Raw genomic sequence first — 26,061 nt, 5'->3', positions numbered from 1 at the left:
CTGGAGTCTACAGACGAATCGTGGTAACGAGCTAGGGGACAACGGCACGCCTACCTCAGCATGGGATAGAAATCACAGGAGCACTTGATGAAATGATAAAAGTGTAGACTGCTCAGCAGCGACCAAATGGTTGTACGGCAAGTTTGAATCATGTCTTTGCATGTGCCTCCATTGTGTTGTGATCTTGCGCGTTCGAGTCTGAGAGATAGGCCTTGGTGACAAAATTTTGATCTTTTGTTTGTGGGTTTTGTGCATGGATTACATAACACAAGGGCTCTTTTTGCTTGAACCATGTCCCACCTGCCTTGCGCCAGCGACCTTGATAAAGAATCATCTTCATTCAACTTCCCGCTTGCCTCTTTTGGTGTGTGTAGTCGTGAGAAGAAGCGAAAGCATTTATCGGACAATACCCTCGAATCTGTTCTTGAACCACTTGACGGTCTCGGCCTGGTTGATGCGGTGAGAGGCACCAACCTTGGTCTTGCAACGGCGGCGACGAGCGACACGCTCACCGGGACGCTCCCTGAGATGGCTGTCAGTAATTGTGACTGGGGTAGTAGAAGTCGAGTTGTAACTTACATGCAGCAGTAGAAGTCCATACCGTAGATACCGATACCAGGGTCGTACTTGATACCGAGATCGATGTGCTCGTTGATACCGAAACCGAAGTTGCCGGTCTCGGAGAAGTTGCGCTTGCGGAGCTCGTACTCCTTGACCTTAAGACCACGCTCGATGATCTCCTCAGCCTTGGGGCCACGGACGGTGACGTGAACAGCGATCTTCTCGTTACGGCGGATACCGAAGGTACGGACAGTGTAGCGGGCCTTGGAGTAGACGGGGGTCTGACCAGACAGCTGCTCGAGAACCTTGGCGGCACGAGTAAGTCTGTCACCAGACTCACCAACCGAGATGTTCAGGACGAGCTTGGAGATGCGGAGCTCGCGCATGGGGTTGCCCGACTTGTCCTTGCCGGCATTGTCGCCGGAGTTCTGGTCGGCCTGCTGCTTGGAGTTCTGTCCGATAGCCTGCACAGAAGCGTGTTAGGGTATGTGTTCATCCATTTATGTTTGATCCACAGGCTAGGGAGAGGGCAGGCCTGCATCTGTCGACGACAACGACGACGACGATTGGTGATATTGGTTAGCGTGCGGATGCTGAGGTGGACGTGTGGTTATGCGTTCCCATCTTTTCGCTCTTTTTCTTCTTCATCCACATCCGAATCGCGTGAGGGCGGTGCGAGCGTCGAGAGCAAGCAGGGCGAGGCGCAAGTCGTCGTCGTCGTCGTCGTTGATATCGTAGGTGCAGTCTGTGGCTCCCTGCCGTGAAGACAGGAGTGTGCTCACCATTTTGTCGTAGTTGGGCGATGTGTCGAAGAAGTCAAAGTCGCTGGCGGCAAGACGAAATCTCGAGCAAAGCGCCCGGCCTGAATTCGCGAACCGCCTCTCCGTGTGCGACACGTGATCAGGCTTGGCAGATGTGTACTGCACAGACCATGTCTACCAATTAGTCGAGCTCAAGTCAAGAGCATGGCCGACTGCTCGTTCGCCTTGCAAAACTGTTCTGGTCTCGCTACAGAGCGTGCGAATCATGTGTTGCAGCTAATGTCTATCATCAAGTCCTATATCTAGATGGTGGTGTGAGGCTCACGTTGAGGATCGGATACAACCCATGATCGAATGTTGACACGGCTACGCGGACGCATGTATCCATTCTATATAAACGAGTGTATTACCTCAAGACATATCACGATGTTCCTTTACCATGGTCCGGACAGGATGACCAACTCGAGCGATGCATTGATTTGGAAACGGAGTTTGGAGGCTTTGCTCCGCTCGGCCATGCGTAGCCGATAGCGGGCGTTCTCCACCTTCGACGGACAGCGAGCGGCCGTCAGCCGGGACTTGTTCAAGACGCCGTGAAACATCTTCTCTGCTGTTCATACCATACTATCACACGACAAGATGGCCGCAGCAATCAAGGCTCTCAATGCGAAGATTCGCTCAAACCCCTACACCGACTACCTGTGCTCGACCCGTGAGTCTCCACTTGAGGACGAGATGCTGCCATTGCGCCGCGCCTGGACAGACATGCGCTCGACCGTCGCTCACCATAGTAATCGTATACTGACTCGAATACCTCTGTACAGACTTCTGGGGTCCCGCATCCAACTTTGGTATCCCTCTCGCTGCCGTAATGGACACACAAAAGGACCCTGAAATGTAATTCACCCAATGCGATAGCCTGCTACGCCGCGCCAAATATGTTGAAAGAGCTTGGGTCTAATACACACGCGACACAGTATCTCAGGATCCATGACCCTCGCCCTCTGCGGTTACTCGGCCACCTTCATGCGCTACGCCTTCGCCGTCACTCCCATAAACTACCTCCTCTTCGGCTGCCATTTCGTCAACTTCGGTGCACAAGTCACTCAGGGATACAGATACCTCAACTACTGGAAGTACGTCAAACATATCCTATCACTGCATGTTGCTGCATAGATCAATACTGACTCATGCTTTCCAGCTTTGGCGGTAAGGAGTTGAGAGACAAGGCCACACAAGAAGCTTCCCACATCGCCAGCCAGGCCAAGGCTGCCGCTCACAAGGTTGAGGGCAAGGCCAAGGAGGTTGCCAACAAGGTCACCAGCTCATAATGTACCAACATCTTCTTTTTGAACCCAGTCATGTCACGATACGCAGCGGATGTGATGCCTCGCTCTCACTTGACATGTTGTCAACCTCGAAATGGTCTCTGTACTTATCACATACACACTTGGATCCTTTCCATATTCGAGACTGGCTGTGTTCTATATTCCACATCAAGGACGAACGAGCAAAATCACACAAGGTTCTCTTTCTCTGATGTCACGCTTCTTCGAACCAAATTTCTCACCAATTGAGCCTGCCTTCACGAACTTGACTGCCCTTGGGTATCACTAGACTACATGTTCCAAGATTTAAATAAACAGTACGGTGAGAGATCTTCTGAGGATGTGTGTTTCCTGTGTTTGCGTGATCAGCACGCTAGAGCATGCAATGTGACCAAGAGCTGTTGTCAACATAGTCTTGTAGTGAGCACTCTTTCAGAGACTTGATTGTGGTTCAGTTGGCTTTGTTATCTTATACCCCAGTTTGGGTCCGATCTGCTCGGTGACGGTTGAGGAAGGTCGGCCAAGTCACGTGCTATTACTATACTCGCAACCTCTTGAGATCGTCCACGATCCTCATCCTGGTTACAGTCACCATCGCCATGCATCTCTCAGCTCTTGTTGTCGCCTCGTTGGCGTCTGTATGTCTCTCAGCTCCTGGTGCGAATGTGGAGCAGCAACCAATTGGTGCTTCGGAGCCCAACAGGATCGGCTCAACATGGACCAAAGAATTGATGTCGCTCCACCGTCATCTCATCTCGACTGAGTCCATTAGCGGCAACGAGTATGATGTTGGAAAGTGGCTGTCTGATCACCTGAAACATGAAGGATGGACAATTGAGACGCAGAAGGTCAACAACGACAGCTCTCGTCTCAACATTCTTACCTACCCGGGCAAGGTTCGCAATGCCGACCTACTCATCTCAAGCCATATCGATACTGTCCCTCCATTCTACCCTTACAAGATATACTCGAATGATTCCGAGACTATGATCTCGGGACGCGGCAGTGTGGATGCTAAAGCCTCTGTCGCTGCTCAGATCATCGCTACCAAGAAGCTTTTGGCCGAGAAGAAGCTAAAGCCCGACGATGTTGCTCTTCTCTACGTTGTTGGTGAGGAAGTCCACGGCGATGGTATGCGTGCTGCCAATGCACTGAAATTGACACCCAAGGCTATCATCTTTGGTGAGCCCACTGAGGGCAAGCTCGCAACGTGAGTAGAACAAAGCCCTGATCTCCGCCGCCGATACTAATTTTGTTCTGATAGTGGTCACAAGGGAATGCTAGGCTTTACTCTGAATGCTTTTGGAAAGGCAGCACACAGTGGCTACCCATGGCTTGGTCGCAGTGCCAACGAGGTCCTCGTTCAATCGCTTTCTGCACTGATGCAGCTCAGCCTTGAGCTTCCCAAGAGCGACAAGTACGGTTCTACTACCATCAACATTGGCAAGATTGAAGGAGGCGTCGCAGGCAACGTTGTCGCTCAAAACGCCAGCGCTCAAATTGCCATCAGAATCGCAGCCGGAACACCAGACGAGATCGGCAAGCGTGTGCACAAGGCCATCAAGTCTGCCACTGACGAGTTCAAGACGCCCGGTCATGAGGACGAAGACATGTTTGAGATTGTATTCGCAAGCAAAGGATACGCACCCGTTGACATCGATCACGACGTCGATGGGTTCGGCACAATCACGGTCAACTACGGTACTGATATCCCCAACCTCGACAAGCTCGATGGACAGAAGAGATATTTGTACGGGCCTGGGTCGATCCTCGTCGCTCATTCGGACCACGAAGCCATCAGGCTCAGCGATCTGGAGACTGCAGTGCAGGATTACGAAAAGCTAATCCTGCATAGCTTGTCATAGAGTTTTGACGAAACAGTTGAGCGTGAGGGCATGACTAGGGGAATTTGGAAGCGAAGGAAGTTACGATGTATAAGAAAAACAGACGGGGCTGGTATACGCAAACCTAATCTTAGGTGCGATGTAGGGCTGCAAAGAGAACTCCATCTCCCCATGTGCAAATTATGTCACGTAAGGTTTATAGAAATGCACAGTGTCTTTGGCAGATGAGAGGTAGCCATAGGTAACTGGAGGAGGAGTGTCCGGCAGGAAGGATCGAGGACAAGACGAAAAGGACCGGAATAGACGGGTGTCCGGCAACAGCTACTCTAATATGTTGCGCGATGGATGCGGGTGGGACAGAGTGTACGAGAGTGGTATGCAAGGCAACAAGGCATTACCTGTTTTTCACGAGTCGAGCACAGGGGTCGAGACGTAATTTGACCAAGTTTTGATCGAGTTGTCATGGGCCCATCTGGCTTGGAAGGCAGAGCGTTACGATATTAGGTTGTTCTGCTGACGACGCGCGTTCCTGGGCAAAAGCTTGGGTGGTGTTTAGCAGCGCTCGTGCAGCAGCTAGCGCGTGGTCGCAAGGGTTTCGGCGATTTGGTGAACCACTGTTGGACTGATTGGGAAAGCTGGAGGCTGGCAACAAGATAGGCGAGTCGTTTTGCTGCTCGCGTAGCGCCATTTCCACCCTCAGGCCCTACGTAAGCATTTGCGCCCCATGCCCCTTGAGCAGATTGAGCAGTTTGCAGAAACTGATACAGGATGCTCCATGCCCACGCTCAAATAAGGTAGCATAGGTAGCCACATTCTTGGACGTCTTTGCTCGACCCGTCTCCGCAATTTCACATGCAAACATGAGTCGACTGGACAGTGTGCAGGACAAGGGCAACGACAACGACAACCCTGAGCCCATCCGCCTCGACGCCGACCAGCAACCCACCACAGGAGGAAGCCAGGACGACGAGAAGCAGCCCTCGCCCTACGAGAAAGCACATCACGACAACACACACGCCGAACGAGCTCGGGAAAAGGAAGAAGCTCGAGAGAAGAGCCAGGAGAACAGCGACGCGTCCAACAAGGAAGCCTCTACCGACGACCAGCCTGCTGGAGGCTACGATGCAACCCCAGTCCCACGCGCTCCGCCAGGATGGACCGTCAAGATCATCTTCCACCGCGCGACCAATCTGCCCATGGCCGACATCAACTCCATGTCGTCGGATCCCTACGTGCTAGCCCAGATCAATACAGACATGCCGAAACGTCATAAGGAAGACCCCCTTCTGCGCATGCGTACTCCCACCATCCGTCGCAGCACCGACCCTGAATGGAACTTTGAGTGGATCGTCGGCAACATTCCCTCGTCAGGCTTCAAGCTCAAAGCCCGTGTCTACGACGAGGACCCCAATGACCATGATGACCGTCTGGGAAATGTTCACATCCCAATTCACGAGATCAACGACAAGTGGCCGGGCATCCAAGAGCAGCCCTTCAAGATCATGAAGCGCTCGGGCAGCAAGCGCGCCTATGCCGTTCGCGCCGTTGCTGCCTGCATGAGCAAGGCAAAGCATTTGCATGGCGACCTCTACGTTAGCGTCCAGCTGCTCGGCCGCACAGACATTGACAACGGCGGCCATGTCTTTACCGTCGGTCCGCAATGGTGGATTAGGCATCACGCTCCTATGCTTGGGCGTATCGCTGGCCGCAAGGAGCCCGATGATGACAATGGCCAGACCGAAAAGGAAAAGTCAAAGACGGAGCGCTACAACTTCCAGGCCAACCAGATCCAATTCCGTGGTCCTGTGCCGGACGGTCTCTATCACCGCTACGTCGAGTTCCGCCCCTTCGTCAAGCAAATGTTTACGTCTAGCGGTGTGCGAGGATGGGTCTTGTCAAAGGCTTTGCACCATCAACACGCTCGAGTATACAACTTTGACCGCACCACCAAATGGGGCCACTTCCCTCAAGGCCCTTGCAAGGAAATGACACAAGCCTTCCTTGACCTCGTACATTACGATGAGGGCGGGCGCATCTTCACCTACGTCCTGAGTCTCGACGCGCTCTTCCGCTTTACAGAAACAGGCAAGGAATTCGGTATCGACATGTTGAGCAAGCATACCATGCACAGCGACGTGAGCGTATACATAGCCTTTTCCGGTGAATTCTTCATCCGTCGCTTGAAGTACAAGAACAAGCCTCCTCCGCCAGATGCAGCCGATACTGGCAGTGTTAGCAGTGAGAACGACGAACATGATCACCATCACGACGGCGCAAACGAATCACATCCACCAAACGACCTCTCCAACGGCCCACCCAACGACGAACCACCAAAAGATCCCGCGCACTACCAACTCGTCATCGACAACGACTCTGGCACCTACCGACCCAACGCCAAAATGCTACCTCTGCTCAAAAAGTTCCTCGCTGCCAATCTTCCCGGCCTCCACATCCAAACCCTCGACTCACAGAAGGATGCCGAGAAGATGGGTCGTATGAAACAGGCCCAACGCGATCGCAAGAAGAAGGAAGGCGATCATATCGTGTATGCTCAGGCTGATGCTAGCAGCATCAGCAGTTCTGACGAAGAAGAGCTGGATGCTTTGGAACAATCTGCTCAGGATGAGGAGGCCAGTGAGCCTGGGCTTGCGCATCAACTCAAACAGGATGCCGGGTTGAAGGGGAAAGCAAGGTTGGAACAGTGGAAGCAGAATCTCCCTGGCCACACGAGGGAATAGGATTGTGAGACTTTGATGAGGAGGACAAGGAGCGATACTGGTGACGATGTGTTAATGGAGAAAGGGAGCGCGGGATCGCTCTTTTTGGCTATAATGGAAAGTTTAGTTTAATGCCCTTTTTTTCTTTTTCCTTTTGTATCTCCCTCGTTCACGGTCAGATTCCCGCTCTTTTATGGTCTGTTGGGTTTTTGTTAGACGCTTGATACATTATTTGTGTTCATCCTAATGAACCATCTAACTCCTACAACATCTCTTCAAGCCTCTGGAGATCGATGTTTGTATTTGTCGTTGCATCTCTCGTTTTCACTGCCTTGTTTTGCCCTCAGATAGTCAGGGTGATTATTGTCGAGCACAAAGCCTTCCGTAAACGTGCAATGCAGAATCGAATAGAACCTTGACAACACAATGGTCTGTTACCGTCTTACCCTCCTCAACGTTCCAAATGTATGCAGTTTTCAAGCACCATATACACCAATAGAACGATCAAGGAGTTTACTATCACACAAATCAAGAAAAATGCATGAAACGGAAAGATAAATTGTCGAGGCAGGTACGACCCTGTCCATGTAGGTATCCATCAATTGGTCCGATGAATCCGTTGCTCGCTTTCTATCGTGTACCCAAAACAAAGCAGCACCCTGAGACTGTAGATGATAAGCACCGGTAGACACTTACAGGCTGTTGGTTCATCCAAAGGCTAGAAGATCAGATCAAAGTGCCCCAATCGGTACAAAAACAAGGATGAGAAAAGTGGATTTTTCGCTGTTTGGGGGTCGGAGAAAAGAACTACAGTGATACAGGTATAAAGGGAACAAAACCTCCTTGCCATTGAAAACGCCAAAACACACACGATACTAAATTCCGACCACCTCTTTTGTTGGTATCCCCCAAACACGTAGTTGAACACCTACGCTTCATCCTCCATGTCGTCGCCAGCCTCGATGAATACCAGTCTAGTACCTTCAGCAGCAGTTTGCCAAATCTGCGCAAAAATGTTAGCATGATCCTACGACAAACTGTAATGGAAATAAGGGGAAAACTTACGTCGAGATCAGAGTACTCGTCGATACATGACTCGAGTTGCTGCAGAGTAAAGCCCTTGGCAAGAACACGTTCGCGCACTCGGCGGAGATCGAGCTCGCCACGACCTTCGCCAGTAGCAGCGGCACCGCTCTCACGCATACCGCGCACAAGGTTGAAGATGCGACTGCTTACGCTCATGTCACCACGGCGCGAGCGATCATCGTCGTAGAGTGAAGCCTTGCTGACTTCGGTAAGACGCAATGCTTCGTCCACATCGTCCGTGATGACTTCTTCCGCGAAACGGAGACGAGCGAGGGCTTGTGATAGACGCATCACACCGAGAAGTGTACGTGGTGATGTGTGGGTGAATGTCTTGTTGGCAGACTCATCACGCTTCTGCTGTTGGCGTAGACGGACGTAGGCGCCTACGAGGTAGTCGGAAACGGCTTTGGGGATTGTGGGTCGGAACGAACGAGCGCGAGCAACCCATTGGCGGACTTCGTTGGGTGAGAAGATCAGACCGCCGCCTGCAGGCTCGGGGTGAGCGTTGTGGATGTGAACGTGAGTGACGTGGCGAGCTAGATCCTCGTCGGCGTCGCGCGAAGGAGTGTCGAGGATAAGGAAGAGAATATCGAATCTACTCAGTAATGCTGCTGGCAGATTGATGTTCTCCACGGGAGAGATGCGAGGATTGTAACGTCCGTACAGCGGGTTGGCGGCTGCTAGGATCGAAGTGCGTGCGTTGAGAGTTGTGGTGATACCGGCCTTGGAAATGGAAATGGTCTGCTGCTCCATGACTTCGTGGATGGCTGTTCTGTCGCTGTCGTCCATCTTGTCAAATTCGTCGATACAGCACATACCGTTGTCGGCTAGAACAAGAGCGCCTCCTTCGAGAACCATCTCGTCTGTGACAGGATCTCTCATGACCGCAGCAGTGAGACCGACACCACTTGAACCACGACCTGTTGTGTAGACACCACGCGGGGCAACTTTTGTGATGTATTTGAGCAGTTGAGATTTGGCAACACCTGGGTCACCCATCAAGCAGACATTGATGTCACCACGAATGCGCATACCGTCACCCATCTCCTTGGTCACACCACCGATCAGTTGCAAGAGGAGAGCCTTTTTGACATCGAGATGGCCGAAGATTTCGGGTGCGATGGATCTACTCAGGTATTCGTAGAGCTGTCCAGATTGTTCCAGGTCGGCCATGCGGCGCACAGTGCTGGGAGCCAAGACCATCGACTCATATGCCTTCTTGTGCTGGTGAACATATTGAGCCTCGAGATATGTATCCGTCAGAAGACCCGCCTTGATGGCTTTGAAGCCTGTGTAGGGTGTGGGAAGGAAGATACCGGCCACATCGACGACATCACCGGGATTGATCTGACGGGCCAAAGGACCGTGGCAGTAGATGGTCAACTGACGAGGAATGTGGCCGACAGGGACTTGGTCTGACATTTCCTGGATTTTGACTTCTTGGAAAGCCAGGAACTTGGAAGCTCGAGTTGAGTGTAAGAGCTGACCCTTGACGTTGTTCTTCTGGCAGGCGTCCGAGGGGCACTGGACCATGGGGGTGTACTGTTTTGTGGTGACGGGCTGGAAAACCTCTTGACCGCAACGATCACAAGAGTAGGCATTGACCTGAACGGCAGGCTTGACATCCGAGACTCTGATTGCGATACCACGCACTGTGATGAGGTGGCCCAGGTGTTCGCCGCGCACTTGACGGACAGCCATTGCTTTGCTGCTCTTTCCATCGCTCGACTCGGAAGGGGTGACGGGCTTGAAGTTGAGGGTGTATCGGCGGGTCAGGGCAGGCGGGAAGAAGGATTCGGTAGCGTTGTGCTCGCGCTCGTCGTCGAGGGTCTGTTGCATGACACGATTCGCGTTCTGTCGTTGAGTGAGGATGACATCGATAACATCGTCCTTGAAGCTGACGTCGGAGCTGGCTGGCGGCATGAGCTTGTCGACGGCACGCGACAAGATCTCAATGTAGTGGTGTGCGTTGCGCTCAATCGACGACACGAGCTTCAGTGAGGCCCCGCCGTCTTCCAGCGCCTGCTCGTATTCTTTCACATCGTCCAAGTCGATCAAGATCTTGTCAACCTCCCTGTTTGCTATGCGCTGCAGCTGGTCCATGTAGACTGCTTTCGGCGTCCTCGGCTGGGCAGGGCCGTCTGCCGTCTCGTCCATAAAGTCGTATTCATCGTTGTCGTTATCATTAATGTTCAATTCATCGAGACGGTCCTCGGCTGTGATGGATGATGGTTTGAATGAGCGCAGAAAGTCCTCGAAAGCAGCTGTTGTCGTGGGTTCAGTCTTTTGTTTGGCCGAGGGTCTTGGTCAAAACAAACCTTGCTGCTCCTCGTAGTTGATGACTGAAGGGTACGTTAGAAGCGCCATGATAGCTTGTGGTGTCGCCTAATCGCGAATTGTCCGACACACGGCAGCTTGTTCCACGAAAGATTGATGAGTTTGGGGTATGATGGGTCTGGTGGCAGGGAGTGGGACCGAAGTGCGAAAGCAACAACGCGAGCGTAAATTCGCGTCGCTTCCGCGCCCCGAGAAATCACTTTAAAGCACACCCACCACATGCACAACCAGACCCTCGACCCCACCCTGTGCCTCTGCGCCAACCTTGTGCTATCTTTTCGACGCGCCGAGGACGTCTGGTTAGGGTTATGTGCTGATAACAAAGATGCATCCACTGGGTACAACTCACCAGAAGCTTCACATGTCCGTGAGCTAGCGACCGCCCATGTTCTTGACCGCTATCGTCGAGTTCCACCGCGCCGTACTCCGTACATACTGTGTCCAGACTGCAGTCAGACAGCAACGTTTCCGCGAGACAGCATCGGCTGGTAGCTTGATTGACCATTCGACTGCTTCTTCGATAAATCATATAACTGCTGTCTTATGCATAACCACGCCTCTGTGAGGCCGGTCAGGCCAACATGACCTGAAGGTGATCGCAATACCGAATCATCCGAAATCCGTCCGCATCGTGTTAGCAACCTTGTTTTATGCTTCACCTCATCATGCACTGCACGTCTTTTGGCACCGCATCGAGATGCGCACAGCCACTCGATTGCATCAAGATCCTCCCGTGTGCCTCGCAAGTGGCTAGCCGAAGTGGCTGTGCCCTGTCAACTCGCCTTGCTTGCACTGCTCCCCCTTCAAACCTGCTGGAGAGCCACGCACGCCACGGCTTACGATCGAGTAAGGCGTCATCCATGATTCGTGCCAATTTCATGAGCAAAGAGAAAGAAGAGAAGCACCCAACTCTTGCTGGCGTGTGCCCTCGCGTGTCAGGACATGTCAAGAGTCAGGGTTCTCGCTCCCAGCCTTCTTTGACAAGCAGGTCAGGCAACCCGGAGTTCGCTGCCTCTTGCTACTCATGGTCGAGCATGCATGGTGATTTGTCTTGTGTGAAGCGCCCAAAAGCATCGTGCAGGACCCGAAGAAGACGATCTAACGGACGGGCAGGTTGACGGGACTGGGTGTTACAGACTCCAGACAGTTGGCTGATTGGACAATCGCCATGCATGAGATAGACGTAGCTAAACACAAAATCCGGATCTTGAGGCTGAAGTTAGCAGGGCCCGTGAAACGAATCCTTGCCGTTCATCGCTCCTGACAACCCACTCCCAGCCACTCGAGCTCTTGCCTTTAGTCTGCGCTTGGACGCCGGCCATCCATGCGCGACCCAGTACGGGGGACTGCAAAAGACGACATGGTTTCCCTCTTCTTAAACCCTCCGTCTCCTCTTTTGTAATAACCTGCACACTGCCTGCCACCTTGACCCCATTGTCCAACGGCCTCTGTCCGACCTCACATTCGTTAGCACTTTTCATTCGTCGGGACTTTGTCCGCTGTGCTTGTGGCTGTGCCGTTTCCAACAGCACCGTTTCATCCCCCCCTCATCCTCGCACCTCTGCCATCAATCGTAATCTACCCCTCGCCGTTTGTCGAGCATTGCCATGTTCAAGACTCCTTCGTAAGTACCGAGTCCTCCCTACCTGTCCGAGTGCATGATGTTGATGCAATCGTAGCTTCAGGTCCTTCAATAGACCTAGCCGCAGCCGCTCCAAGAGTGTTAAGAGTCCGTCATGTCCGTCCTCAATCTTATCAACAATCAACAATATTAACGGTCCAAACAGACAACGAAGAATCCTTGACACTAGACACAATGTTCCAACCAGCAGAGACACAATCCTCTGGGAATACATTTTCTCAACGTTTGGCCAAACCACGAACAAAGCACAACTCCAATGGTCTCGGCAAAGCTGAAACAAGCTCCACCATGACAACCCCTATCAACACTACACATGATTACGCCGAGAACCCCCGAGGCTCATTCTCCAACGACTCACCTCTCAGCTTGACTGGATCTGCATCTTTTCGGAATTCTGAATCGCCTTCCAGGTCGGCGGCTAATCTCGCCAACGAAGGCATCCGATCGAGAAAACCTTCGAACATGGCGAACACATCTAAACGCCACACTATCGCTGTAGACAATTCCGATGTCGATGTTGCTGCAGCCATTGCTCTTTTGCAAGAACTGAAGAAGCGAGCGTCACCCGAGGATTTGATTCTTCTTCACAAGGCTCTACTGCCCACCAGAAACGTCGAGCGCACAATTACCCTCTCCCAGCCGGAACCCAAGGAGCAAGAAGAACCCATCTCTCCTCTCATTCGAAGGAGTTCGCTGCTTCCCGCGGGTGTCAAGACTCGCCTCTCCCGTGAACTTTTGAGAAATTACTCGGAAAACAATGTCACCGTCCGCTCAGCTTCAGTGTCTAGACAGCATGTCCCTACCGGGTCTCCAAGGCTTGATGTGCCTCTCGACTTTGAAGCTTTGGACCTAGCTGATGGAGGCGCTGAGCTTCAAGGAGGCCGCCCTACCACACCGTCCAACTTCTACCCTCAGATCGGCACCTACAAGATGGGTTCTCTGCGCATTACCAATGGATCTGCTTCCCCTGAGCCAGCCCGTCTTCTCCAACGAGCAGAGAAGGCAGGTGTTCAGCGAAAACCTTCAGTGCCAGAATCGTCATCTGGCGAAGGGTTCACTACTGCTGATGAAGGAGAAGCCGACCCAGAGTCCATCCGCCCAAGTCGTGCTACAGTGGTCTCTCTGCGAGCACCACGAAGAAGTTCAGAGCAACAAGATAGGAAGCCTTCATCCGATGCACGTGCTAGATCCAAGAGCAGGGGCCCTCCCGTTCGCCGCGGTGTCGAGGCCGAGACAAGCAGATCTGCTGCTCAGCCGAGCCGACCCCAAGCTGCTCAACGTGCTTCCGAATACGCCCAGGAGTATACATCTGAGTTCGACACACTCGAGAACCCACACATGAGCAATCCGGCTTTGACTACTACTGTCTCACGTCTGAGCACCGTCCATGACGAGTCCCCGGTCGAAGGTGGCGTTGACGCTCGTGAGGAAGCTCTGAGAAAGCTCACTGGTGATGCACCTACAGCAAGCAGTCGTGGCCAGAAGCCTCAGACGCAGAAACACCTCAATGTTGCCCGTCCTCCTATGACTAAGAGCGACAGTGGATACAGCTCTGAGGCCTCAAGGAGGTCAATCATAAGGGAGAACAATTGCGACGAGGTCCTCAATGCCGCGCTCGGCGCTGCAGATCAAGCTGAGCGTACTCGTTCCAAGGAATCTCTGCCAGCCGTGAGACCTTCCTTGGAGCAGATCAGTGAAGACAATGTCTCGTCGCCTCAGTCTCCATACATGCAACAGCAGATTTCAGCAGTTCAGAAGGCCGAGAGGCATCGAAGCTTGCCGAGTTTCTTCTTCAAGAAGTCATCTTCAAGCACCTCCGTCAACAAAATCGCTACACCCTCAGTCACCCCAGCCAAGCAGACTAAAAAGCTTCAAAAATCTCGTCCACAGTCCCAGATGATCGTACCAGAGCAAGTGCAAGAGCAAGAACCAGTGCTGCCAGAAGTTGAACCGGAATTCATTTCTGGGGATCTGGAAGATCTGTCCGTCAACTTCTCTCGCCCAACTCGTCGCTTGGAACGTGGACCCTCCGCATCTCCTCAAACGCAAGAAGAGAACGACAGAGATGTTCGCGGAAGGGGACGTAGCCGCAGAGAGGATGCCTCGCAGGCCGCTGCCGCCGAAGGCTCGCCTGACGGTACCACCAGAAAGAGGAGCAGAAGCTTCTTCCGCTTCCGTAGCCGCAGCAGAAGCAAGAGTCAACATCGCAGAGAGGAAGATGTAACCGTCCTCTCAGTCGCTGACGAGCCCCTCCCTGCTCATGACTTTTCGGATTTTGGTACAGTAGCACAATCTCTCGGTCAATCGCCTTACGATATTGCTACTCGTAGGGTCAAGCAGATGGGACCCTATGATCCATCCAAGCCTTGGTTCCACCCCCACGAGATCAGTCGCGCCGCTCCCAAGCCCGATATCAGCTCGGAGGTGCAACAAACCCGTGGCAAGTCTGTTGATCGTAGTCGACAGGATAGAGCGCGCAGTCAAAGCCGTCCTCGCGAGTCAATTGACGCTGTTCTGTCAAGGCCACCGACAAGAGGGAAGTCAAGAAGATCCCAAAGTGCCCACAATATTGCCGTCCCAAGAGTTCCTGAGGCAGTGCCTGAACTTCCTAAGCAGACTGAGACAATGTCTGGGACTTTCTCTCGCCCTGCTTCGAAAGACGGCAACGTCAGAGTCGGCACTATCGATTTCGGCACTGGATTTGCCCAAGGCCGTCTGGAACCTATCCTCACCAGCTCCGAGAAGGCAAAGGCGAGACGCCGTACACAGTCCGTTGCTCCACGAGTTCGTCCAAAAAGTGCTGTGATTACCGAGGAGGCAGTGCCCCAGCGTGAGGCACAACAGCCAGCCCAGGCACCTTGCACTGAGGCACCTAAGGCACCGGTGCGCGAACTGCCTCAGGTGCCTACCGAGAAGCCATCGAGGGCTTTGCCTCTTGAGCTACCTCAGCTCCCATCTAGAGCTCCTCCCAAGGTCCCCACCCATGAAAAGCAGCCCAAAAACACGCGCCTCTCGGTGTTCACCAAGTCTACTGGCTCCGAAGAATCATCCTCTGTACCTCGCATGCCTGTCTCGCCAGTGTCCCCCGCAGCTAGATCCTCTTGGGAGAGTCAGGCCTTGGCCTGGCGCGAGCGCAAGCAGAGCCTCAACGACATGCTTTCGTCTCCCACGGTCGAGAGAAAGAGCTTCGCTTCGTCGACACCTACGTCTCCAGCCATTCAGGCGTACTCACCCACGATGCAAGCCCCTCGCCGTGCTCCCACGGTCATTGTGTCTCGATACATCACACCTCAAGGCTCTGAGTTTGCTATGCACTTGGGTGAGGAGGGCCCCTACAGGAAGCTCCACTCCGAAGATCCCTACAGGCACCGCTCAGAGGATCCCTACAGAAAGCTGCACTCAGACAACCCTACCGATTTGCGCCCTGCCCAGGATGATGTCGAGCGCACCGATTCTAGCTCAACGTACCGTACTGCAACCTCGGAGAGATCTCAGGACTCGTTCGCGTCCAGAGACAGCGCAAAGTACCGTACCCACCGTCCTACCGAGAACACCAGCCAGGAGAAGACTTCGACTCCCCCATCCAGAAGCAACATCACACAAAAGAGATCAAGTCGTGTATACGAGCAGCCATCATCCCAATCTCAGTCCATGCCTCGTCCTCAGCGTCGCTCCACTGCACCTCCGGAGGCCCAAGATGTCCCCTACGACAGATTCTCTGGAGGCTTGGGTTATGGTTGGGAGCGTGGCATCGGCTTTGGCGGCAGCGCCGGCACCAGACAGAAGAATGACACCAAGGCTGCCAGAAAGAGTGTGGCTATCAGCCAGAGCTTTGGTGTTGATCTGAGTGACGTGCCTGTGTTTATGGTTAGGAACTAAGAATGGAAGGAAAGATATTCGATGGAGGAAGTTGAAGTGACTGGAGGACAATGCTGATCTGGCTATGATGAATGAATTAGTATACCAACCTTTTAATAATGTCTATAGAACTCTTTTCGATCAACCATTTTACTTTAAAATGCTGCGAATTTTCAGCCCCTTTTGGACCAGGAGAGCTTGTGAGCCATGATGTATTCAAAAATTGAAGTTGTCTTTCGTGATGTAGTGCAAGGGGGATGAGATGGGATCATATAGTGTTTGAGTGTCGAGCGCGCACCTCGTTGTTCTTGATCAAGTGCAGGAGAGAAGCGATGCAATCGAAGAAGTTGGTTGCTGACGCTGTTGCTGCGTAGCCCTTCAGTCTTGCCAGCTGCATCTGGGATCCGCTTTAGGGGTGTCGAGAACTCGCTTTGGGATGCTCGAGATTCGCATTTCGGTCCTGGGACCTCGCTGTTGCTGTGAGTGCTGAGGCGCTGGCGATATGATTTCCCGTCAAGGCGAGCGGTGTGAATTTGAAGACGGACAAGAGGTACGGGCAATGTCATGACCCACCAGAGGAATGGGATGTGATGAATGGATCGGGTGAAACAGATTAGAATAGAAAACAGGTACTCTCCAGCGCAACCCCAGCGGGTATCGAAAACAAAAGCGATGAACAACAAACCACACACACCAAACGCCAGTATTGATCTCTGAAACTGCCTCCTCTTGATTATCGGCTACTGGTTCTTGCCGCTCGCATTGCTCATGACACGCTGCAGCATGTGGCCGACAGCTCCGGTCCTGGTCTCCTTCTTGGGCTTTTGATCCATGGACTCGCCAGAGGCTGGAGGGTTGGCAGCTGCAGCGGCGGCCTCGGCGCGCTGTCTGGAAGCGTTTCTCTCCTGGATGTCGACGATCTGGTCCTTGCTCAAGGAAGCTGTGTTGCCCGCACCGCCTCTGCCCCATTGGAAGTTCTTCTCGGGTTCGCGACCGGCGCGCGGGTGGGCGTCGACGTCTTGTGTCTGGCGGGTGATGTCTGGATGTATGTTGGGTTGCATGTTGCCCTGACCTCCTCTGCCGGTGGTGTATGTCTGAGACTTGATGGTCGGCGTCTTGAGATCTTGTGGCTGGAGGTTAGGCGAGGCAGGTGCCCTATTGCCTGTTTGGGGGAGTCACAGTGAGCCAAAGGCTTCATTTGCCATGTCGTTGAGCCCGCGCAGTCATACCTGCTCCGCCGCGACCGTAGGATAGGTTGGCCATCTGTTCGAGAATTCGAAAGTCGAAACGCGCAAAAGGTTGTTGGTATGTAAGAGTATGCGGGGTCCGAGTCGACAATAAAGTCGTCGCAAAACACGGTCGAAAGATTACAACGTTTTGATGTTACCGTTTTGGTGTCTGGCGATGCGTCGGATAGCAGACGGTGAGTAGATAGGACCGGACAGGAAGGGACGACCGAGAATATGGCAAGAAGAGACCAAGGGAATTTGCATCCTTTGCGTTCCCGCTCACACCAAAGGCACAGCAGATTTGGCCAAGCATCTCACCTTGGACGGCGCTGCTCTCCACGTGCCTGGGCAGGACGAGTTGTGCGTTTCCATAACGTAACTGCTCTGTGGGAGCTGCCACACTTGCCCGGTTGTCACTTGGCAGTCCACGATGCCCATCTTGGCTCGAAGTCTAAAAACAACTGGTCGACGAGAAGAGTAAAGAGTGCGCTCGGCCAAGAACAACAAGAAAGGAAAATGTTCCAAGTCTTTGCAGGAGTTGGCAGTTGATGTTCTTCTGATAGATAGGAAGCAAAAGAAATGTCCTAGTCACCGCTCAGACAGGTTGGAGAATTGTTAACGAGCGTTGCCGGCTGCTTACACGACAGCATCATGTCCTTCCAGTGTTCGATTGAGTCCAGTTCTAGATGGCTTGGAGGGAGACTGCTGATGGTGGACCTTTGTAGATGCTCACCTTAATATGCAAAGCATTACGAGTTTCTTGTAAACGGAATGCGGTGTTTGTTCAGCGAGGTAAAATGGTAGGCGCGTTGCATTGAGAAAACCACCAGACGCTTCGTAGCAGCTTCGCGGCGGCCCGGTAATGATGTGCGAAGAACGACCCCTAATGAGACGTCATCCGGTCTTCCTCAGCAGCGAACATCAACATCGAAACATTGCCGCCATCATGAGACTGTGAGTAGAGCCTCGGATCTCGATCGAATGACGACTCATTGATATGCAGGAACACGTCTCGTGGCGCGCTCCGTAGGGAAGCGTTCGAGAAACTGGCCGTCCTATCCGCGCAGGCTCCAACTTCACATGCAGCCCATCAGGATATACCACGCCTTTGTTCCCTGTACAAGACATCGGCCGAATCCAACGGGAGTGTCAAAGCTCCCATCGGTATTCGTGAACTCGAAGTCTTGATAGCTTTGTGTCGTGCCTCATCCTCAATTGACTCCTCGCAACACGCCGAACGTCTTCTCCAACAGATCACTGCATACCTGGCAGAAGCCCAAACTCAGACCTTCAGACCTTCGCCTTTCCTGCGTCACGTTCACCCTTCGCCATGGGAGGTGCTTGTGCAGGAAGTCACCTCGGCCATGCTCAATATTGGTCTCAGAGTCCCCACCTTGCGCCCCCAGGTCGTCAAGACCATCATTGACACAATCAACGCCTACGTGCATCAGGGTCAAAGTATTGACCGTGCCAGCGCATCCGAAGACTCGCTCTTGGATCTCAATAATGCATCCAAGACGATAACATTCTCCGTATCCTTGCTTGGACTTCTTTCAGCACTTGCTGGAAAGCCTCAAGTTCTCACAGTGCAAGAGCGTGCTGCCATTACTCAGAAGCTTCGCACTCTGTATTCCGAAAAATTCATGGTAGCCATCGAAGGAACCCTGTCATCAGTTCGCAATTCGCACGGCAATCATGTCAAAGATTGGAAACGCCTGCTCAAGGTATACGCCTCGATGGGAAGGCCATTGGGCGCCATGTTGTTGCAGAACGCATTCACCCACTATCTTGCAGCCTCAGCTACTGCCATGATCACTTCGCCTGAGTTTGTCCAGGGTAACCAAGTCTTGGACCATCTCATTCAGCAAACCCCACAGAGTCTCTCTAGCTATGGCAGTGGTGTCGATGGATCATCATTGGAGGGTCTTACCGAATTGCTGGTGGAAGTTGTCGCTCTGCTTGATGCCGACGCCGATTATCTGCAAGTCAGCTCAGCGTGGCAGCAACAATTGGCTTTCTCAACCAAGGCTAGCTGCTTGATCAGTTTCCTCTGCTGTTCATTAGCCAATGAGGATATCGCGGATGCTGATGTTCTTATGAGCTGGTTGGATGGAGTCTTGACAGATCCTGTCCAGCTTGCAGATGAGAGGCTTGCTAGTGTGACTCTCAAATGCATGGCCGTCCTCGCAAAAACATCAAAGGCCTTTGCTTCGAACTTGGCACACTCCCTGCCTAGGTTCATTGTTCAAGGAAGGATGACTAGTGATACTGTTGTAGTTGCAGCGAACTGCCTGGCAGACGTTCTGCAATTGTTGCCTCAAGACCTTGTCATCAGCACGCTGTACAGCCTTGGAAACGTGCTCAGTACTGGACCTTCCACCAACCGAGCAAACACATCACTGTTCATTGACGGAAACGGTACTGCAAACGGTACCATGAACGGGTCTATGGCCTCATATACTCAACAGCCTACTGGGAGTTCCATCTCTTTGATTACCAACGACGATGAAGAGACGGTCTTAGTCCACGCCGCTGTCATCGAAGCGATTGTCGCGATTGCTAGAAAGTGTGAGAACGAGAAGATCACTGCACTTGCCATTTCGATGTTAGTCCAAAAGGTCGGCCGTGTGAATCAGGCTGTCGATGCTAAGATCATCATGGGATCCGCGGCTCTTGGATGTCAAAGCGAGCCTAACGACTTGCGACCTCTGCTAAGATTTTATGCAAAGCATGTAACCGATGCCCTGGCCTCTGACAACACTGCCATGCTTCAAGCAGTCATAGAAGCTCGTATGCTGATGGCAAAGAGCATCCCCCCTTCATCGCCTCTCTATGAGATCTACCTCACTCATTTGTTGGATGGAGTTGTTAGCACAAGCGATGTCACTAACCGTGATACCAAGACTCTGGTGATTGACAAACTAGCGGTCGGCCAGATCTCGCAAGTGTTGCCTCCTTTGGCTGCCCTTGCAGCATTCATGCCCTACGAATATGCTCAATTTGAAGACCCAGAGTTGGTCTCCGCACTCAGCCGAGATGCCTGGTTCAACCTCATCGCACACGACTTCTCCCTTGGCTCTTCATTTGCGAAGCAGCACCAGCAAGAACTTCAAACCCTAGCATGGTACACTCCATCTCTGATTGACAGCAACAAAGCCGACACTCAGGAGAGTGGCATCGACCTCAACACCGTGCTTCGTCGTGGCATGACTCCCCAGCACATTATTCAGTTGAAGTCGCAGTTGATCTCCGCTCTTCCAGCGCATGAAAACGATATCAAAACTCTGAATAACGCCGAGCTCACCTTCTTGAACGCTGCACACCTGGTAGCAGTGCTTCGTGCTCAGTCTGGGGATTCTACGAGGACACTCGAATACTTCTTGGACCCCAAGTTCAAGAGTGGTGCTCTGAGTAATTGTCTGCTTGGTGTGGCATTGAGCGCAGTCGATACTTACTTGGCACTTACCATGACCGGGCGCAGTCAGACCTTTTCAGCCGCCAACCTCGCGAAACAGCTAGCAAGGCTGCTTGAAAGCTGTTGCCATCGTATCGAAAAGGTGCAACAGGTTGCAACGCTCGCTGCTGATCGCATCATCGACCAGGTACCTTCATCACTTTGCCAGAGAACATCGCTCTTCGCACTGCTAGAGCTGCTCAGCCTGATGTGGATCAGTTGTCTGGAGGCAGAGACTGACGAGTACGAGTGCAAGTCGTTCTACAGCTCGGCTAAGGGCAACGTTTCTCTGCAGCTCTCCGATAACTTCGCTTACAGGCAGACTACGTTACGATCATTCCAACAAAAGTGTCGTCGTTGGGTACTCAAGACGCTGGATCGTGCCCCTCTCGATATGAAGGGTCTTCTGCAAACATATCTATCAGACTACGATGACGAGGAAGCATACGGTCGTATCTCTATGGGTAGATCATTCGCTCTCGAACTCGGCTCTCTCATTCCGGGAACCGACCAGAGACTTGGCGCTATCGACCGTAGAATGGACCCAAGCGTCAATACAGCTTCCGATTTTGTTGCGCAATACACAACCCGCCAGGAATACCGCTATCTGGATACCATGTCTAGACAAGATGAAGAGCTTCTGCACGCACAGCAGACCGGTGTCATCGGCTTACCACGCTCTGCTTTAGGTGAACAGGCTCGCGAGATCACTGCTGCGTTGAAGGAGATCAATAATAACCTTCGCAACCACCATCCAGCATCGGTTGAAGACTTGAGAGCTAACCTTAGACGTGCAGCAGCAGTATTGTGCAAGGTCGATGCCGATCGATTTGGACTTGCCCAACAGTTGGTCGGTGTTCCTTTCGCGTCTTTCAGCAAGTCAGCAATCAAACTCGGAGTCTCGCTTTGGATGGGAGTTATCAAAGAAAATCCGCAGATGGAGAGTCGAGTCCTTGTTGAGATTGCCGAAGGTTGGGAGACGACCATTCATCGAAAGCGCGGTATCTTCAGTCAGACTTTCAAGTAAGTTTACATTCCCCTGATCTATGTCTTTATCATGCTTACTTGCAAACAGCCATCTTGATCCGTTCTACATCAAGGAGGAGTTTGCTCCTACTGACAAGAGTGCTATCACAAAACGTCAGCAACAAGTTCATGACCTGATAGCACCGCATTTCAGACTCGTTCAGTTCTTGTCAAGCCACTTCAATGCTACAAGACTGAGCAACCCGCATACTGGGCGCATCTTCCACCGCTTGATGCGAGTCACTCTCGCTGCCTTGAGGCGGAGTGGCAGTCACCCACTTGCCCGTGAGGTTCATTTCCATGTCATCCTACTGGCTTTGCGAGTCATAAGCTACGGTACTGGTTATGACGAGAAGGCTCGTTGGGAGCTCAAAGACCAAATTCTGTCTGCCGCCCTCAGATGGTTCAACTTCCCAGCTCGATGGTCCTATGGCGGAAACAAGTTGCAAGTCAAGGCCGAAGTACAAGTCATGTCAGATGTCATCCTGGCAGTTCAGGCCGTCGCTTCTATGGGCTCCAGAATTGTCGCCCCGATGCAACCATTGCAAGCAAAGCAGGATCTGCTTCTCCATCTGTTGCAAAACGAAATCACAAGGCTGAATGTGTGGTTGTCCCCGCTGGGTCAGGATACTCCGCACACCACTTACGGTCAACAAGGCAAAGCCAATGATGTTAGTATCTCCTCCATTTGACATCAACTCGACTAACTTCCCAGGTCGCAATCGCTGCTTTGGTCATAACAGCTTGGGCAGAAGCGCCATCTCTTGCTGTACAAATGGCTTTCAGATTCCCTTCGTTGTCCATTCAGAACCAGGTTCGATCGTTGCTCCTCACCTATCCTGAAAAGGCACTACATGAGCCTGACGCTCTGCAAATAATGCTTGGTACCGGCATGCCACATGACGTCTCATCCCAACTAAAGGTAAAGTCCAAGCTCACGTGCTCGTGTTTTATTCTAACAATTCTCTAGTATCTACTGTACTGGGCTCCAGTCAATCCGATCACTGCTGTCACATACTTCCTGCCAGCATATGGAAACCATGCCTTCATTGTACAGTACGCGATGCGAGCTCTGGAAAGCCACTCCGTCGATGTGACCTTCTTCTACGTACCTCAAATTGTGCAAACCCTCCGTTATGATTTGCTTGGGTACGTTGAACGTTACATTGTCGAAACTGCTAAATTCTCTGGACTGTTCGCGCATCAGATTATTTGGAACATCAAGGCCAATGCTTTCAAGGACGAAGATTCACAGATTCCCGATCCAGTCAAGCCAACACTTGACAAGGTCATGGATTCACTCATCTCAAGTTTCTCGGACGAGGATCGCGACTTCTATGAGCGCGAGTTTGGATTCTTTAGCGAAGTAACAGCCATCTCTGGAAAGCTCAAGCCTTTCATCAAGCGACCGAAGCCTGAGAAGAAGGCGAAGATTGAAGAAGAGCTGCGCAGGATTCAAGTCGACGTTGGAGTGTACCTTCCCAGTAACCCCGACGGAGTTGTCGTCGGCATCGATCGAAAGTCTGGTAAACCTCTTCAAAGTCACGCCAAGGCCCCCTACATGGCGACTTTCCGCATTCGCAAAGAGAGGAGCCCGGGTCTTGAAGCAGTCGATGAGCAACAGGATCATGTTGCTGAAGAGGGCGGGTCTCACAAGGACACCAGCTATGAGGTGTGGCAGTCGGCGATCTTCAAGGTTGGTGATGATTGTCGTCAAGATGTGCTCGCGCTGCAGATGATTGCAGCGTTCCGTGGAATCTTCAACAACGTCGGGCTGGACGTTTACGTTTTCCCGTATAGAGTCACTGCCACGGCCCCTGGATGCGGTGTCATCGATGTGCTTCCAAACTCCATATCTCGCGACATGCTTGGTCGTGAAGCTGTCAATGGACTCTACGAATACTGGGTCTCTAAGTACGGAACAGAGGACTCGCTTCGCTTCCAACAAGCACGCAGCAACTTTGTCAAGAGTATGGCTGCTTACTCGGTCATCTCTTACCTGCTGCAGTTCAAGGACCGACACAACGGAAACATCATGGTCGACGATGCAGGCCACATCCTGCACATCGACTTTGGTTTCATTTTCGACATCGCACCTGGTGGCGTCAAGTTTGAGCGTGCGCCATTCAAGTTGACTGGCGAGATGATTGCGGTCATGGGTGGCTCGACACAGTCGCAACCCTTCAAGTGGTTTGAGGAACTCTGCGTCAAGGCATTCCTGGCTGCGAGACAGCATGCAGAGAAGCTGAGCCATTTGGTCATCGTCATGTTGGACTCCGGCCTTCCTTGTTTCAAGCCAGAGACCATTCAGCACTTCAAGGAGAGATTTGTTCTCGACAAGAGTGAACGGGAAGCTGCCGATTTTATGCGCTCGCTGGTGCGCTGGAGTGGAAAGAGTCATAGTACGGGTGTGTACGATCAGTTCCAACTTCTCACCAACGGCATCCCCTACTAGGTGGTAGATAGTACAGATCAATGATGAAGTATGTTTCAACCCTACATTCCGTGTGCAAAAGCACATCGCCAGGAAACGATACTTTCTAGAGGCAGTGATATGCACTTCCAAGTTGTTGATTTCGGCGATTCTTTCGGCGGAGTGCACTCCTTTGTACCCATGTCGACAAGGTCTGAAATCCAGCCCGGGCTCCGACGCGGCTAAGTGGTTGTTTGCTCAAACTCCTTTCGCTACGGGGAGTGAGTCCGATGATAATGGCAACAAGGGAAAACTCGGAACAAGCCTAGACCAGGGCATTCATGCCCTTGACTTGGATTCCGATTGTAGATGCTACAGCCTCCAAGATACGGTCGAGACCATCTTGTCACGACCCGTATGTCTGCTAATGTCATAGCTCTCGCTGCAGCGTAAGTTGACCGTCTCGGAAGCGGTCTTGATCTCCGCCATGTTCCCCACTCTTCTTATGATCCTTCCTTCCTCGCTTCTTCAATCACAATTAAATCTTTGCCATAGCGCACGATCATCTATGTACGGAACAAGATGGCAGTGCAACCTTATCACCCAACATGAACGATGACATCGATACGGATACAAACTCACTGTCGTGGATGAGGGCTCGACTCGCGTTCTGTGAGTCGCGACTCGCAGGTAGGTACCATCGCTTTGGCCCGACTCCGCAGTCTGCTTGAGCCGCAAGCTGTCCCTGAGCACCTACAACGACATATGACTATACATACAATTGTCATTCATCCCTGCAACGATATATTGTCATTGCGCATTGTTCAACGGCCGTTTCTGGTCACCAGAGTGCGTTAGGATGGTATAGACTCGGAAAGTTATCGGAGACCTCGGAAAGAGTTTCAATGATTGATGGTTGAAAAGTGGTTCACGCATAACTCTCAGTACCAAGAAGAGAATCGAAAGCCGCAGACTGGACGAGTACAACGTCTCCCGTGGTGCCAAATTTTGTGAGTTGCACGCTTCTTGTAGTGCTTCCAAGAAGGCTCGGGGTAAATGTCTCCCTGTACGAATGCACAATCGCTCTCAGGGCAGAGGCGCACCCAAAGAGATACGACGCAAGATTGCCTTTCGGTGGAAGTTGTTCGCTTCTCGAGATCACTGCGCACATTTACAGCTACACGTGCGTTACAAACTTTTGCACACGGTGAGGTCGCACCTTCCAGGAACGGATGATGCAGCAAAGCCTGCAGACGGGCCGAGATTCACGCTGTCTCGAGACCTTTCGCATTGACGAGGCCAGAACATCGAACCCTCCATCATCCGCTGCTGAAAGACTTGCTGACATGATCTGGATGCACCATGACATTCATTCTGCGTCCCGAACGGGGGGCAGTCCGTCAAACTTTTTTCGGTAGTAACTCCGTCTAGTATCTCGGTCTTTTCGCCTCTCCTCGCCATGGAATTCAGTCTTACACATGTGGAGAAAAAGTACATGCTTTACGAGATCTAGATGCAGATGCTTCTCAATCGCGTTCAGCTTTAGTAAGAGTCCTCTTCGTGTCTAGGAATTGCTACCGAGGGCTAAGCGCTTAATCGCCTCTCCGAACGTGAACGCTTCATGCATGCTCTCGTCCTTGCACATGGCTAATTCATTATTAAGCGACACACGCTTCCAGTCGTAAACCTTACAGAGCCTATTTGCATGCAAAGCCGCTCGGTGGCGTAATCGACGATCCTCAATGACAGGATTTGAGAGCTGAATATAAGATATACCATCCGACCTGAAGTGCTGTATTGTTTCA

At 52.2% G+C, this 26,061-nt stretch overlaps 8 protein-coding genes across 8 annotated transcripts; 5 read left to right on the top strand and 3 right to left on the bottom strand.

Annotated features, from left to right (window-relative positions):
- Positions 1-396: 396 nt before the first annotated feature.
- Positions 397-1,346, bottom strand: M436DRAFT_66185 (60S ribosomal protein L11; the record flags this gene model as incomplete). The annotated part of the gene is made up of 3 exons (XM_013569481.1): positions 397-523; positions 580-1,025; positions 1,344-1,346. 3 exons carry the CDS (start codon positions 1,344-1,346, stop codon positions 397-399), a joined length of 576 nt encoding a protein of 191 aa, XP_013424935.1.
- A 615-nt stretch (positions 1,347-1,961) lies between these two features.
- Positions 1,962-2,653, top strand: M436DRAFT_75106 (small nuclear ribonucleoprotein B and B'; the record flags this gene model as incomplete). Its single annotated transcript, XM_013569548.1, has 4 exons — positions 1,962-2,034; positions 2,147-2,219; positions 2,300-2,458; positions 2,524-2,653. The coding sequence occupies 4 exons, from the start codon at positions 1,962-1,964 to the stop codon at positions 2,651-2,653; spliced, it is 435 nt and encodes a 144-aa protein (XP_013425002.1).
- Positions 2,654-3,249: 596 nt separating this feature from the next.
- M436DRAFT_66183 (Zn-dependent exopeptidase) lies at positions 3,250-4,515 on the top strand (the record flags this gene model as incomplete). The annotated part of the gene is made up of 2 exons (XM_013569480.1): positions 3,250-3,860; positions 3,915-4,515. The coding sequence occupies 2 exons, from the start codon at positions 3,250-3,252 to the stop codon at positions 4,513-4,515; spliced, it is 1,212 nt and encodes a 403-aa protein (XP_013424934.1).
- Positions 4,516-5,354: 839 nt separating this feature from the next.
- On the top strand, positions 5,355-7,232 carry M436DRAFT_52623 (uncharacterized protein; the record flags this gene model as incomplete). The annotated part of the gene is made up of 1 exon (XM_013569334.1): positions 5,355-7,232. The coding sequence occupies one exon, from the start codon at positions 5,355-5,357 to the stop codon at positions 7,230-7,232; it is 1,878 nt and encodes a 625-aa protein (XP_013424788.1).
- A 907-nt stretch (positions 7,233-8,139) lies between these two features.
- M436DRAFT_53085 (MCM-domain-containing protein) lies at positions 8,140-10,454 on the bottom strand (the record flags this gene model as incomplete). Its single annotated transcript, XM_013569409.1, has 2 exons — positions 8,140-8,214; positions 8,277-10,454. The coding sequence occupies 2 exons, from the start codon at positions 10,452-10,454 to the stop codon at positions 8,140-8,142; spliced, it is 2,253 nt and encodes a 750-aa protein (XP_013424863.1).
- A 1,996-nt stretch (positions 10,455-12,450) lies between these two features.
- Positions 12,451-16,155, top strand: M436DRAFT_66180 (uncharacterized protein; the record flags this gene model as incomplete). Its single annotated transcript, XM_013569479.1, has 1 exon — positions 12,451-16,155. The coding sequence occupies one exon, from the start codon at positions 12,451-12,453 to the stop codon at positions 16,153-16,155; it is 3,705 nt and encodes a 1,234-aa protein (XP_013424933.1).
- Positions 16,156-16,874: 719 nt separating this feature from the next.
- M436DRAFT_52949 (uncharacterized protein) lies at positions 16,875-17,397 on the bottom strand (the record flags this gene model as incomplete). The annotated part of the gene is made up of 2 exons (XM_013569381.1): positions 16,875-17,296; positions 17,364-17,397. The coding sequence occupies 2 exons, from the start codon at positions 17,395-17,397 to the stop codon at positions 16,875-16,877; spliced, it is 456 nt and encodes a 151-aa protein (XP_013424835.1).
- A 912-nt stretch (positions 17,398-18,309) lies between these two features.
- On the top strand, positions 18,310-24,298 carry M436DRAFT_84346 (uncharacterized protein; the record flags this gene model as incomplete). Its single annotated transcript, XM_013569547.1, has 5 exons — positions 18,310-18,317; positions 18,367-21,840; positions 21,893-22,514; positions 22,559-22,765; positions 22,814-24,298. 5 exons carry the CDS (start codon positions 18,310-18,312, stop codon positions 24,296-24,298), a joined length of 5,796 nt encoding a protein of 1,931 aa, XP_013425001.1.
- Between the last annotated feature and the right edge of the window lie 1,763 nt (positions 24,299-26,061).

This window comes from Aureobasidium namibiae (assembly GCF_000721765.1).
Source record: "Aureobasidium namibiae CBS 147.97 unplaced genomic scaffold scaffold_15, whole genome shotgun sequence".
Lineage (NCBI taxonomy): Eukaryota > Fungi > Ascomycota > Dothideomycetes > Dothideales > Saccotheciaceae > Aureobasidium > Aureobasidium namibiae.
This window is presented reverse-complemented; position numbering and strand designations above follow the sequence as displayed.